The 13,974-nt window shown below is 50.6% G+C and overlaps 1 protein-coding gene across 1 annotated transcript in view; it reads right to left on the minus strand.

Moving 5' to 3' along the window:
- The window catches only part of LOC121574692 (protein O-mannosyl-transferase TMTC1-like), a 120,989-nt gene that overhangs the window by 30,870 nt on the left and 76,145 nt on the right, over window positions 1-13,974 (minus strand). Inside the window, exon 8 of the mRNA XM_045212350.1 lies at window positions 13,745-13,866. Coding sequence (XP_045068285.1) covers window positions 13,745-13,866 — 122 coding nt within the window. The remainder of the gene's footprint in view (window positions 1-13,744; window positions 13,867-13,974) is intronic.

Genomic DNA, 13,974 nt, shown 5'->3' on the forward strand with positions numbered 1-13,974 from the left:
GAGAGAGGAGTGGGGGGAAGGAGAGAAGGTGGAGAAAGGTATGAGTGAGGAGGGGAGGCAGGGAAAGGGAGGGGAGGTGGTAGAAGTAAAGAGGGGGAAGGGAGAGATGTAGTGCAGGGAAGGAGAGAAGAAAGAGAAAGGAGAGGAGTGGAGCCGAAATGAAGGGGATGGGGAGAGAGAAAGAGTGATGTCTGTCAATTATTTCTCACTCAATCATCTCCAGTCTAGTGCTGCAGAGTGAGTACACACATGAATAAGACTTTCTATCCTACTCTCTAAGACATTCACTACTCTGAGACCAATGTGTTTCTCTAGTGTTTTCCCTGGTCACGATTCAATAAGAAACCCACACGTAGTAGCCCCTCTCTAGAACAGGAAGCTCTCATTGGTCACTCATACATTTTTACATTACATTTTAGTCATTTAGCAGACGCTCTTATCCAGAGCGACTTACATTATATTTTTATTTTATTTTTCATACTGGCCCCCCGTGGGAATCAAACCCACAACCCTGGCGTTGCAAACGCCATGCTCTACCAACTTAGCTACATCCCTGCCAGCCATTCCCTCCCCTACCCTGGACGACGCTGGGCCAATTGTGCGCCGCCCCATGGGTCTCCCGGTCGCGGCCGGCTACGACAGAGCATGGATTCGAACCAGGATCTCTAGACCACTGCGCCACTCGGGAGTACATACACTTCCTGTTCATGGTTAAGACGTCTCTGGTCGCCGTGGAGACGGAAGACAGATGACTGTCCTGACAGTTTGAGGTAAACATAGCGTGATGAGCCGCTCCCTTAGTTGGAGGAGTATGATGGCTTTAACAGCACGGCATACACACACATATGATGCATGCACACACCAATGAACGTGCACACACACACACACACACACACACACACACACACACACACACACACACACACACACACACACAGAAAAGCAGGCCAGCCAGCTGACACACCAACACAACAATGTGCATGTACACACACCCAAGAAAATGAAGTGCTTTTCAGTTATCCAGAATAGGCTGAGTTCAAGAAGTCCTAGAAGTCTATCCAAGAATCCCCCCTCTCGAATCCCCCAGTACCCAGTTTTTCCACAGGAAATATAACATTTGGCTGCTTCCTTCCTAGATCTCTTACAATACCCTACCTCCCCAAACACACACACCTAAGACTGAACAAACCCCATCTCCCACACCAACGCTATCTCACACCCCTGTGTGTGTGTGTGTGTGTGTGTGTGTGTGTGTGTGTGTGTGTGTGTGTGTGTGTGTGTGTGTGTGTGTGTGTGTGTGTATTAGCACAGGGCAAACAGGGCTCTCTCATTCCTTCCACACCATTGCACAGTTTCCACTACAAACCCAGACAGAAGGAAGGAGAGTGGGTGGACAAAATGAAACTGGAGATATTCTAAGAAAGTAACACTGAGAGGAAAATCAGCTTTAGAGAGAGAGACAGAATGTGAGAACAGGTTGAAAACAGAAAGGAGGCAGAAAATATGGTGTTAAAAATACAGGTGTGATAGAATGAGACTGTGATAGCCAGATAGAGGGGGGAGATAGAGGGGAGAGAGAGAGAGAGAGAGAGAGAGAGAGAGAGAGAGAGAGAGAGAGAGAGAGAGAAGCCAAAGAGAGTGAGGGAGACTAAATGGGAGAGAGCTAGCGGCCAGCTAGCGGCCAGCTATTTAAAGGTTGTCTGCTGATTTACAGTATCCTCCTGAGTGTGAGCGAGAGAGAGAGAGAGAGAGAGAGAGAGAGAGCGAGAGAGCACCCAGACTGTCCCGGCAGCCATCACTCCTACTCTAGACATTCTGCTGTCAGAGCTAACGGCCTAGCCAGTGCTAATATTTGTCCTGGCGCACGGCGCGGCCCAACCCAGCAATCAGAGCCCTGGGTGGGCAGACAGGGATGAATGCCAGCCTAAGTGGGGATGCGACATCGACATAACATGCTGGAATTCACTAAGCAGAAAACTAGCCTCAACTAGTGGTTGATAATACACAGGGGGGTGGGCACACACACACGCTTGCATGCAGGCACACACACACTGCACAACTCCCATCTGGGTACTGGTGTGTGTGTGTGTGTGTGTGTGTGTGTGTGTGTGTGTGTGTGTGTGGTATGTGTGCATACGCATAATAAGCCTTGAGGCCTGTGTGAAACAAAGCGTGTGACATATGAGAGAAGTGCAGTCTCAGAATGACAGTGTTTAACGGTGTGTGTGTGTGTGAGCAGGCACTGTGACGTTGATCTCAGACAGCAGACCGTAAACTGAGTGAATCAGCATTACCATGAATGAGATTACCCTGTGCTAATTCTTCTCTCTCTGAAAAGCACCGCCACTGGATTCAGCTGAAACGCCTGCGCCTCTGTCAGTTGTATAACCCTGCCAGATACACACACACACACACACACACACACACACACACACACACACACACACACACACACACACACACACACACACACACCAAGCCTGCCTGCCATGATAACGTTCCAGCATTCCCTCTTGCTCTGTTGTGCAGTAAAAAGGTTGTGTGATTGCAGGCAGCAGAAGGCTCTCAAAAAAACACACGGAGCGGAACTCCGTTTCCCCGGGGAGACGCCTTCGTACGCTTGGGACTTCGTTAAAAAGTTCTGCTAGCGCGTTCGTCAGAAAGCCAGACAAAAGGAAGATATACAGCATCGGAGAAAATCAATTAACAACACACAGAATGCTAACTGAGAACCCGGCAAATGTTTATTTGAAAAGCAAACAAAGCTTTTCTCTGCAGGCGCAGCAAAGTGAAAATGGTTAGTGGAAATGTGCTATTACACAAGATTACAATCTCTTCCAATACATTCTCATAGACCCACACCTATCCACATTCTGTCTCTCTAGCCACAATCACAATTGCAATCACACATCTCTCTCTCATGCAAACACACACACTCAAATTCAAGCTCACATAATTGCAATTTCTCTCTGTCTCACACACAATCTCAGTAGCCTTTTGCATTTGCAGCGGGTTAGCGATGTATCTCTAATACCTTAGGCTGGGGTGGAATTCATTTAGCGGCCGAGTGTCGAGCAGTGCATGGGCGATATTAAAGCCTGGGATGGGGAACCTGTCTGCATGGAAATCACTACTAATCCTGCGCTCAGCTACGCAGATGACTCAGGGAGTATAAGTCCCCTGTAGACCCGAGCAAGGAAAGATTAGCAGAATTAATAGTTAGAGGGATGGAGAGAGGGAGGAGGCGAGGGAGCGAGCGAAGGATGGAGGGAGGGGGAATTAGAAGAATTTGAGTGGAAAAGGAAGGAAGGGGGTAGGAGGAGGTTAAATGGGGATATAGAGCAGGAAAAAACCTATTGTATGAGCATAAACCTCCCTAAAACTATATTTAGATGTCATTAAAAACCCTGTGCACAGCCATGTGTCTAGACTACATTTAGTTATTAGCCTAACAGGTAATACAAGTGGGATACTTGTCAACGAGGCAGAGATGAGGGATCTCTCTTTAGCACCGTCTCATGTTCCCTTCACTTTAAATCAATCCCAGCATGCCCTCTGCCTCGTTGACAAGTATCCCACTGCGCTGGTTAGTACACTGAGGCTGTAATAACAGACATATACTGTACTGTACAGTACATATACCTGCATGAAATGATACAACACATACACATTGGAAAACAGTTGCATGTTTTCTGTTTAATCAACTCTCCCACAGTACAGTAGCAGTTTCATTCCCTTAGTCCTCCTATCACAGCAATGGGAACTGGGTTTTCTGAACAGCGCCGGAAGAAGATGGCTGCCGTTTTACAGCCCTCTAACCAATTGTACTATTATGTGTGTTTTTCCGCGTTATTTGTAATTTATTTTGTACATAATGTTTCTGCCATCGTCTCTTATAACCAAAGAGAGCTTCTGGATATCAGGACAGCGATTACTCACCTCGCGTTGGACGAACACTTTTTCTTCAACGAGGCGTTCGCGAAGGATATTCTACAGACTCCCGACAAGGCCCAGATCCCCGTCATTCGCGTGAGGAAGAGACGGAGATATCGTGGGCGCAGATCCGGGTGCCTTGTAAGGATACGACGGCGAACGAGTAAACTGCCTCTCCCATCAATCCTATTAGCCAACGTTCAAGCTTTGGAGAATAAAATGGACGATTTAAGATTACGGTTATCCTACCAACGGGACATTAAAAACTGTAATATCTTATGTTTCACGGAGTCGTGGCTGAACGACGACAATGATAACATTCAGCTAGCAGGCTATACGCTACATCGGCAGGACAGAACGGCAGACTCGGGTAAGACGAGGGGTGGCGGTCTCTGTATATTTGTAAACAACAGCTGGTGCACAAAATCAAATACTAAGGAAGTCTCAAGGTTTTGCTCGCCTGAGGTAGAGTATCTTATGATAAGCTGTAGACCACACTATTTACCAAGAGAGTTTTCATCTATATTTTTCATAGCTGTCTATTTACCACCACAAACCAATGCTGGCATTAAGATTGCACTGAATGAGTTGTACAAGGCCATTAATCAACAGGAAAACGCTCATCCAGATGCAGCGCTCCTAGTAGCAGGGGACTTTAATGCAGGGAAACTTAAATCCGTTCTACCTAATTTCTACCAGCATGTTAAATGTGCAACCAGAGGGGAAAAAACTCTAGACCACCTTTACTCCACACACAGAGACGCATACAAAGCTCTCCCTCGCCCTCCATTTGGCAAATCTGACCATAACTCTATCCTCCTGATTCCTGCTTATAAGCAAAAACTGAAGCAGGAAGCACCAGTGATTCGGCTAATAAAAAAAGTGGTCAGATGACGCAGATGCTAAGCTACAGGACTGTTTTGCTAGCACAGACTGGAACATGTTCCGGGATTCTTCAGACAGCATTGAGGAGTACACCACATCAGTCACTGGCTTCATCAATAAGTGCATCGATGATGTCGTCCCCCACAGTGACCGTACGTACATACCCCAACCAGAAGCCATGGATTACAGGAAACATCCGCACTGAGCTAAAGGGTAGAGCTGCCGCTTTCAAGGAACGGGACTCTAACCCGGACGCTTATAAGAAATCCCGCTATGACCTCCGACGAACCATCAAACAGGCAAAGAGTCAATACAGGTCTAAGATTGAATCATACTACACTGGCTCTGACGCTCGTCGGATGTGGCAGGGCTTGAAAACTATTACAGACTACAAAGGGAAGCACAGCCGCGAGCTGCCCAGTGACACAAGCCTACCAGACGAGCTAAACCACTTCTATGCTCGCTTCGAGGCAAGCAACACTGAAGCATGCATGAGAGCACCAGCTGTTCCGGACGACTATGTGATCACGCTCTCCGTAGCCAATGTGAGTAAGACTTTTAAGCAGGTCAACATTCACAAGGCCGCAGGGCCAGACGGATTACCAGGACGTGTACTCTGAGCATGTGCTGACCAACTGGCAAGTGTCTTCACTGACATTTTCAACATGTCCCTGACTGAGTCTGTAATACCAACATGTTTCAAGCAGACCACCATAGTCCCCGTGCCCAAGAACTCTAAGATAACCTGCCTAAATGACTACCGACCCGTGGCACTGACGTCTGTAGCCATGAAGTGCTTTGAAAGACTGGTCATGGCTCACATCAACAGCATAATCCCAGAAACCCTAGACCCACTCCAATTTGCATACCGCCCCAACAGATCCACAGATGATGCAATCTCTATCGCACTCCACACTGCCCTTTCCCACCTGGACAAGAGGAACACCTACGTGAGAATGCTATTCATTGACTACAGCTCAGCATTCAACACCATAGTGCCCTCAAAGCTCATCACTAAGCTAAGGATCCTGGGACTAAACACCTCCCTCTGCAACTGGATCCTGGACTTCCTGACGGGCCGCCCCAGGTGGTAAGGGTAGGTAACAACACATCTGCCACACTGATCCTCAACACGGGGGCCCCTCAGGGGTGCGTGCTCAGTCCCCTCCTGTACTCTCTGTTCACCCATGACTGCATGGCCAGGCACGACTCCAACACCATCATTAAGTTTGCCGACGACACAACAGTGGTAGGCCTGATCACCGACAACGATGAGACAGCCTATAGGGAGGAGGTCAGAGATCTGGCCGTGTGGTGCCAGGACAACAACCTCTCCCTCAACGTGACCAAGACAAAGGAGATGATTGTGGACTACAGGAAAAAAAAGAGGACTGAGCACGCCCCCATTCTCATCGACGGGGCTGTAGTGGAACAGGTTGAGAGCTTCAAGTTCCTTGGTGTCCACATCACCAACGAACTATCATGGTCCAAACACACCAAGACAGTCGTGAAGAGGGCACGACAAAGCCTATTCCCCCTCAGGAGACTAAAAAGATTTGGCATGGGTCCTCAGATCCTCAAAAAAATTCTACAGCTGCACCATCGAGAGCATCCTGACTGGTTGCATCACCGCCTGGTATGGCAACTGCTTGGCCTCTGACCGCAAGGCACTACAGAGGGTAGTGCGTACGGCCCAGTACATCACAGGGGCAAAGCTCCCTGCCATCCAGGACCTCTATACCAGGCGGTGTCAGAGGAAGGCCCTCAAAATTGTCAAAGACTCCAGTCACCCTAGTCATAGACTGTTCTCTCTGCTACCGCACGGCAAGCGGTACCGGAGTGCCAAGTCTAGGTCCAAAAGACTTCTCAACAGCTTCTACCCCCAAGCCATAAGACTCCTGAACAGCTAATCATGGCTACCCGGACTATTTGCACTGCCCCCCACCCCATACTTTTTACGCTGCTGCTACTCTGTTAAGTATTTATGCATAGTCACTTTAACTCTACCCACATGTACATATTACCTCAACTACCTCAACTAGCCGGTGCCCCGCACATTGACTATGCAACGGTACCCCCCTGTATATATAGCCTCCCCTACTGTCACTTTATTCTATTGTATATATAGCCTCCCTACTGTCACTTTATTTTTTACTTCTGCTCTTTTTTTCTCAACACTTTTTTGTTGTTGTTTTATTCTTACTTTTTTGTTTAAAATAAATGCACTGTTGGTTAAGGGCTGTAAGTAAGCATTTCACTGTAATGTCTGCACCTGTTGTATTCGGCGCATGTGACCAATAAAATTTGATTTGATTTGATTTGATTTGAACTACGTTGAGGGGGATAATATACATATTTGAGAAGCGTCTGTTGACACTTTATTCTGTCATTATACATGCAGGAGTGTCACAAGCCGGGCTAGAAACTCCGGTCTCAGATGTGGAGAGCTGGGGGTACTACCCCTTAGCCACAGAGGAGGTGTTGTAGGACCCAAATGAAACACCCAAGGCAATACTCCAGGCAAGTAGATTTAATGTTCCAAAACAGGAGGCAAAACAAAACAACTCCACGAGGGGAGAAAAACAAACTAAAGATAACTTTGAACAACTTACTAGGACTGACACGGTGGGACAAAGCAGGAGACACATAGTCAGGACGCAATAACCAAGTGAGAAACAAGGGGAAAACACACAGCTAAAATACACAAGGGGAAACAAGGCACAGGTGACCTGGATCAAGCTAATTAGGACACATGAGGAAGAACTAAGGCAGAGGGGGAACACAGATGACCTCTAGAGGCCCGGAGACAAACAGGAGGCAGGAAGCTGACACACACGAGGAAGAACTAAGGCAGAGGGGGAACACAGATGACCTCTAGAGGCCCGGAGACAAACAGGAGGCAGGAAGCTGACAGGACCCCCTCCTCTAGGAACGACTCCTGACGTTCCTTCCAGAACACCCTGGCCCCAGGGTGCGAAAATCTCGGATCAAACCTGGGTCCAGGATGTCCCTGGCTGGAACCCAGGAGCGCTCCTCCGGCCCGTAGCCCTCCCAGTCCACCAGATACTGCAGAGAGTTCTGGACCCTCCGGGAGTCCAGTATCCGGCGGACTGTGTAGGCTGGCTGGCCGTCAATGATCCTGGGAGGTGGCGGGGGTCTGCGTGGGGGGGCAAAGGGAGAAGACAAGACAGGTTTAAGGAGTGAAACATGGAAAGTGGGGTTAACTCTAAGGGAGCGAGGGAGAACCAAACGATACGACACAGGGTTAACCTTTCTAGCAATGCGGAAAGGCCCGATGTATCTCTGGGAAAGCTTCCTGGATTCGACCCGGAGGGGCAGGTTCTTAGTGGCCAACCAAACTCTCTGACCAGCTCGGAAACTAGGGGCCGTCCGGCGGTGGCGATTAGCCTGACTTTGGTATCTCTGGGAGGTCCGAAGGAGGGCACGCCTGGCCTTCTTCCAGGTCCGCCTACAGCGTTGGACAAAGCGCTGGGCCGAGGGAACACCAACTTGCGCCTCCTCCTCTGGAAACAATGGAGGGTTGTAACCGAACTGGCATTCGAAGGGGGACAATCCGGTGGCTGAGGACTGGAGGGTGTTGTGGGCATATTCAGCCCAAATGATATAGGTGGCCCAAGACGTGGGATTACTGGCCGCCATACACCGCAGGGTGGTCTCCAGATCCTGATTAATCCGTTCCGTTTGGCCATTAGACTCTGGATGGAACCCCGACGATAGGCTGGCTGTGGCCCCAACAAGCCTGCAGAAGGCCCCCCAAAACCGGGACGAGAATTGGGGACCTCGGTCAGAGACCACGTCCAGGGGAATACCAAATATCCGGAAGACATGGTTCATGAGGAGCTCAGCAGTCTCCTTAGCCGAGGGCAGCTTGGGCAGGGGAATAAACCGGGCAGCCTTAGAGAACCGGTCTACCACCACTAGGATGACGGTGTTGCCCTGGGATAGAGGAAGTCCCGTAACAAAGTCCAGAGAAAGGTGTGACCATGGCCTTCGAGGAACAGGTAAGGGATGGAGCAGTCCCTGGGGTCGCTGGCGTGTCGACTTTCCCTGGTTGCACACAGGGCAGGCCTCAACATAGACCTGCACGTCCTTCTTGATGGACGGCCACCAAAACCGCCCGTCGGAGGAACTCCAGTGTGCGAGCACTGCCTGGATGGCATGTCAAGGGCGACTCATGACCCCACTGCAAGACGCGGCCCCGAACAGAGAGAGGAACGTACAGGCGACCGGCAGGACCACCGCCTGGATCGGGCTCCTGGACAAGAGCTTCTCGTACCCCTCTTTCTAGTTCCCACTGAAGAGGTGCGACGATCCTAGACCTCGGAATAATCGATGCCAAGGGCTTCTCTTGTAACTCGGGAGAATAGACTCGAGACAGAGCATCCGGCTTGACGTTCTTGGTGCCAGGTCGGTAAGTCAGGAGGAACTGGAATCGATTAAAGAAAAGGGACCATCGTGCTTGCCGAGGGTTCATCCGCTTAGCCTGTTGGAGATATTCCAGGTTCTTGTGGTCTGTGAGAACCTGGAAAGGGTGCTGAGCCCCCTCAAGCCAATGGCGCCACTCTTCCAATGCCAGTTTTACCGCAAGCAACTCTAGATCCCCCACGTGGTAGTTGCGCTCGGCCTCAGACAGGCGGCGAGACATGAAGGCACAAGGGTGTAATCTCCCATCCGCACCCCTCTGTGACAGGACGGCTCCCACCCCCCACCTCTGAGGCGTCCACCTCCACCACGAAAGGTCTCTCTGGGTCAGGGGTCACCAGAATCGGAGCAGACGTGAAGCGGCGCTTGAGATCCTCGAAGGCCCCTGCTGCTTCCGGACCCCAGTGAATCTTGGTCCCTCCTCCCTTGGTAAGCGTCGTCAAGGGAGCTACCACCGAGCTGAAATTCTTAATGAACTTCCGATAGAAGTTAGAAAAGCCAATGAACCGTTGAACCTCCTTGACCGTGGCAGGTGTGGGCCAATCGTGGACCGCCTTGACCTTCTTGGGATCCATCTCTAGGTGCCCGGGAGTGACAATAAACCAGAGAAACTGAGTCTGAGAAACATGAAATTCACACTTCTCAGGCTTAACGTAGAGGTGATTGTCAAGGAGCCTCTGGAGAACCCTGCTAACATGCCCCTCATGCTCCTTCAGTGACCTCGAGAAGATGAGGATATCGTCCAGGTACACGAAGACGAACAGATTAAGCATATCCCGGAGAACATCATTAATCAGGGCTTGGAATACTGCGGGGGGCATTGGTGAGCCCGAACGGCATCACCCGATATTCATAGTGCCCCGTGGGCGTGTTGAACGCCGTCTTCCATTCGTCTCCTTGCCGAATCCGCACGAGATGGTAAGCATTGCGGAGATCCAGCTTAGTAAAAATGGAAGCCCCTTGAAGCAGCTCAAAAGCAGTGGCCATGAGAGGAAGGGGGGTATCGATTCCGAACCGTGATCTTGTTGAGTCCCCGGTAATCAATACAAGGCCTAAGACCCCCGTCTTTCTTTTCAACAAAAAAGAAGCCCGCCCCAGCCGGGGAAGTAGAGGCATAGATGAGGCCGGCTGCCAAGGACTCCTTAATGTAGGTGTCCATAGCTGCGTGCTCGGGGGAGGACAAGGAAAAGATCCGACCTCTAGGAGGGCAGCACCCAGGGAGTAGATCAATGGCACAGTCATACGTGCGATGAGGCGGTAAGGAAGTAGCCCGGGCCTTGCTGAACACTGCCTTGAACCGATGGTAAACACTGGGGACTCGGGAGACGTCAACAGACTCTTGAAACTGGGTACTAGGGGCTGAGGGACTCTGTAGCATGCAGGTGAGTTGGCAGGCGGGACCCCAGCTTAGAATGGTGCCCGTAGGCCAGTCGATCTGGGGATTATGTCTGCATAGCCAAGGGTGACCCAGGATAATAGGATACTCGGGAGAGTCAATGAGATAGAAGGTCTCCTCCTGCTGGTGTTGAGAGATGGTAAGTCGCAGGGACTGAGTCGCCTCGGTAACCTTTCCTGGTTCCAGAGGTCTGCCATCTAAGGCTGTAACTGCCTGGGGTTGAGGAAGTAGTTGGGTAGGGATCTTAAGTTCCTTAGCCAAGGTTACATCCAGGAAATCACCTGCGGCACCGGAATCGATCATAGCCTGGACCCGATGCTGGTGGCCCCCCCAGGACAGAGTGGCTGGAATAGCCAGGACAGCGTTAGTAGGAGGCGCTCTAACTCTCCCCATCACAGCCCTCCTGTAGCTGGGCGGGGACAGGCGTTTCCCGAAAGCTCGGGGCAAGCGGAGCGGAAGTGGCCGGCAACCCCGCAGTAGAGGCACCGACGTTCCCTCATGCGACGTTCCCTTTCGTTGGGAGAAAGCCTGGAACGGCCTAACTGCATGCTCTCCGGGGAATCCTGGAGCAGTTCAGGAGCCGGGGACGCTCTGAATGACGGAGTCCAAACAGGAGAAACAGAGCTGCTCAGAGGAACTTGGGAATGAGACACCTGACGGCGAGCCGTTCTCCGCTCTCTTAGACGATTGTCCAGGCGGATGGCCAAGGCTATGAGGGACTCGAGATCACCAGCTGGTTCTCGGGTGGCTAACTCATCTTGAAGGGGCTCAGATAACCCTCCCTGAAAGCAGACCCTCAGCGCTTCATCATTCCATCCGCTCCTTGCTGCTATGGTCCGGAAATCAATGGCAAAATCTGCCGTGCTTGGGGCCCCTGACGGAGAGACAGTAGGCGCTTGGAAGCCTCCCGCCCACTGACAGGATGATTGAACACCCGCTTGAACTCTTCTACAAATGCAGCGTGGGGAGTCACAACAGGCCTCCTGGGACTGCCACACCGCAGAAGCCCAGGCGAGCGCCTTGTCTGAAAGAAGGGTAATGATGTAGGCAATCTTGGAACGGTCTGTGGGAAAACTTGAGGGTTGGAGCTCGAAGGTGAGGGAGCATTGGGTGAGGAACCCCTGGCAAGAGCTTGGATCCCCAGAAAAGGGCTTGGGAGGTGGTAGTCGGGGCTCCGCCAACCGAGACGACCTGTCGTCACTGGGGGGGTGACCTGGGGGAAGGGAGAGGACCAGGGAGGCGTTCAAAGAGCTGGCGGAGGGAACTCATCATTTCGGCCAGGAGTTGAGAATGACTAGCCATCAGCTCCTCTTGTCGGCTGAGAACGGCTTCATGGCGCTGGAAAGAAGCCTCATGTCGAGTGATCACCGCCAACAGGTCCGGGGAACTGAGTGTTTCTGGGTCCATGATTGACTTGGTTATTCTGTCACAAGCCGGGCTAGAAACTCCGGTCTCAGATGTGGAGAGCTGGGGTACTACCCCTTAGCCACAGAGGAGGTGTTGTAGGACCCAAATGAAACACCCAAGGCAATACTCCAGGCAAGTAGATTTAATGTTCCAAAACAGGAGGCAAAACAAAACAACTCCACGAGGGGAGAAAAACAAACTAAAGATAACTTTGAACAACTTACTAGGACTGACACGGTGGGACAAAGCAGGAGACACATAGTCAGGACGCAATAACCAAGTGAGAAACAAGGGGAAAACACACAGCTAAAATACACAAGGGGAAACAAGGCACAGGTGACCTGGATCAAGCTAATTAGGACACATGAGGAAGAACTAAGGCAGAGGGGAACACAGATGACCTCTAGAGGCCCGGAGACAAACAGGAGGCAGGAAGCTGACACACACGAGGAAGAACTAAGGCAGAGGGGAACACAGATGACCTCTAGAGGCCCGGAGACAAACAGGAGGCAGGAAGCTGACACAGGAGGTTAAGTGAGTGGAGAGAGATGAAGTGAGCGGATTTTACACAGCTCTGCTCCCCAAGGCTTCCTCCAGGCTATACACTCTAAACTCTCAACCTGCAGGAGTGAATGTGTGTGTGCGTGCATGTGCACACGCTTGTGTTTAAAGGGCAGAGGCCCCGAAGGTCCCATCTGAGCCTGATCAGGGCTCCAGGTCCCTACGGCCATGGAGTAACTTTCAGGATAATTTTACACACACACACACGCACACTAACAAGCACGCATGCACATACACAGACCCACACAGACACATATATACACACACAGGGACCGGATTAGCAGAGAGAGATGGGGGTAGGCCGTGTGAAAGGGAAATGGAAAGTAGAGAGAGTGAGAGAGAAGGAGAAGAAGAGAGAGAGAGAGCATTGACAGACAAACAGAATATGATTTTCTTATAAGATAAATAGATAAATATTATCTGGGAAACCCTTGAATGCACTGAAGGAGGAAGAGCCCTTAGAGTGATGCAAGGCAGCGGGAGAGAACAGACTGATGGAGAGAGCAGAGAGAGGAGAGGAGAGAGAAAGCACTTCATAGGATCCACTACAAGGACATACAAGAGAGGCCCTTGACTGAAGTGTGAAGCACAGCAGAAAATAAAGAAAATAACCTTGTGTGTGTGTGTGTCTGTGTGTGTCTGTGCGTGCGATGCTCTCGCCATATGTTCAATCACTCACTCGTACACACTCTTGTAAACTCCCGCACACATAAACACACTAGGGCTGTCCCCGACTAAACAAAATGTTGGTCGACCGAGATTCGTCTGTTCTTTCCACCAATCGATTTTTCAAATAGGCTACGTTGAGGAACTATTGTCATTCTCAATAGATGTAAAAACAGACTTTGTTTACTTGCTGTTTGAGGCGAAGAAAAAGTTACTTTGAGAAGCTCCACAGTGATGTGGATCAATCGACCAGTCAACTAAATGGGGTCAGTCCTAAAACACACACACAGATGCAGTAAGAGCAACCAAGCTAGTCTACACACTACTGCACACAGGAGAATTACACCAGCTATCTAACTAAAAACCATCCAAACCCAGAGTGGTTTAGAGGTGGGAAAACACACACAACACACACATTACCTACAATAACACACAAACACACACACGACCCACCTGGGCATGTAGAGGACCCTCTCTGCCACCACGAAGCCCACCCTGAAGAAGACGTTACTGGCCGGGATGAAGGGAAAGACTAGGAACAACACCCCCACCAACACCTCCCTACTCTCCAACCTCTACAGAGACAGAGAGAGGGGGGCGAGATGCAGGGAGAGTGAGAGGGGGGAGGGAAAGAGAGAGAGGGAGAGAAAGCAATGGGGGGAGAGAGAGAAAGTGTGAGCTGT

Source organism: Coregonus clupeaformis, unplaced genomic scaffold, assembly GCF_020615455.1.
Source record: "Coregonus clupeaformis isolate EN_2021a unplaced genomic scaffold, ASM2061545v1 scaf0009, whole genome shotgun sequence".
Classification (NCBI taxonomy): Eukaryota; Metazoa; Chordata; class Actinopteri; order Salmoniformes; family Salmonidae; genus Coregonus; species Coregonus clupeaformis.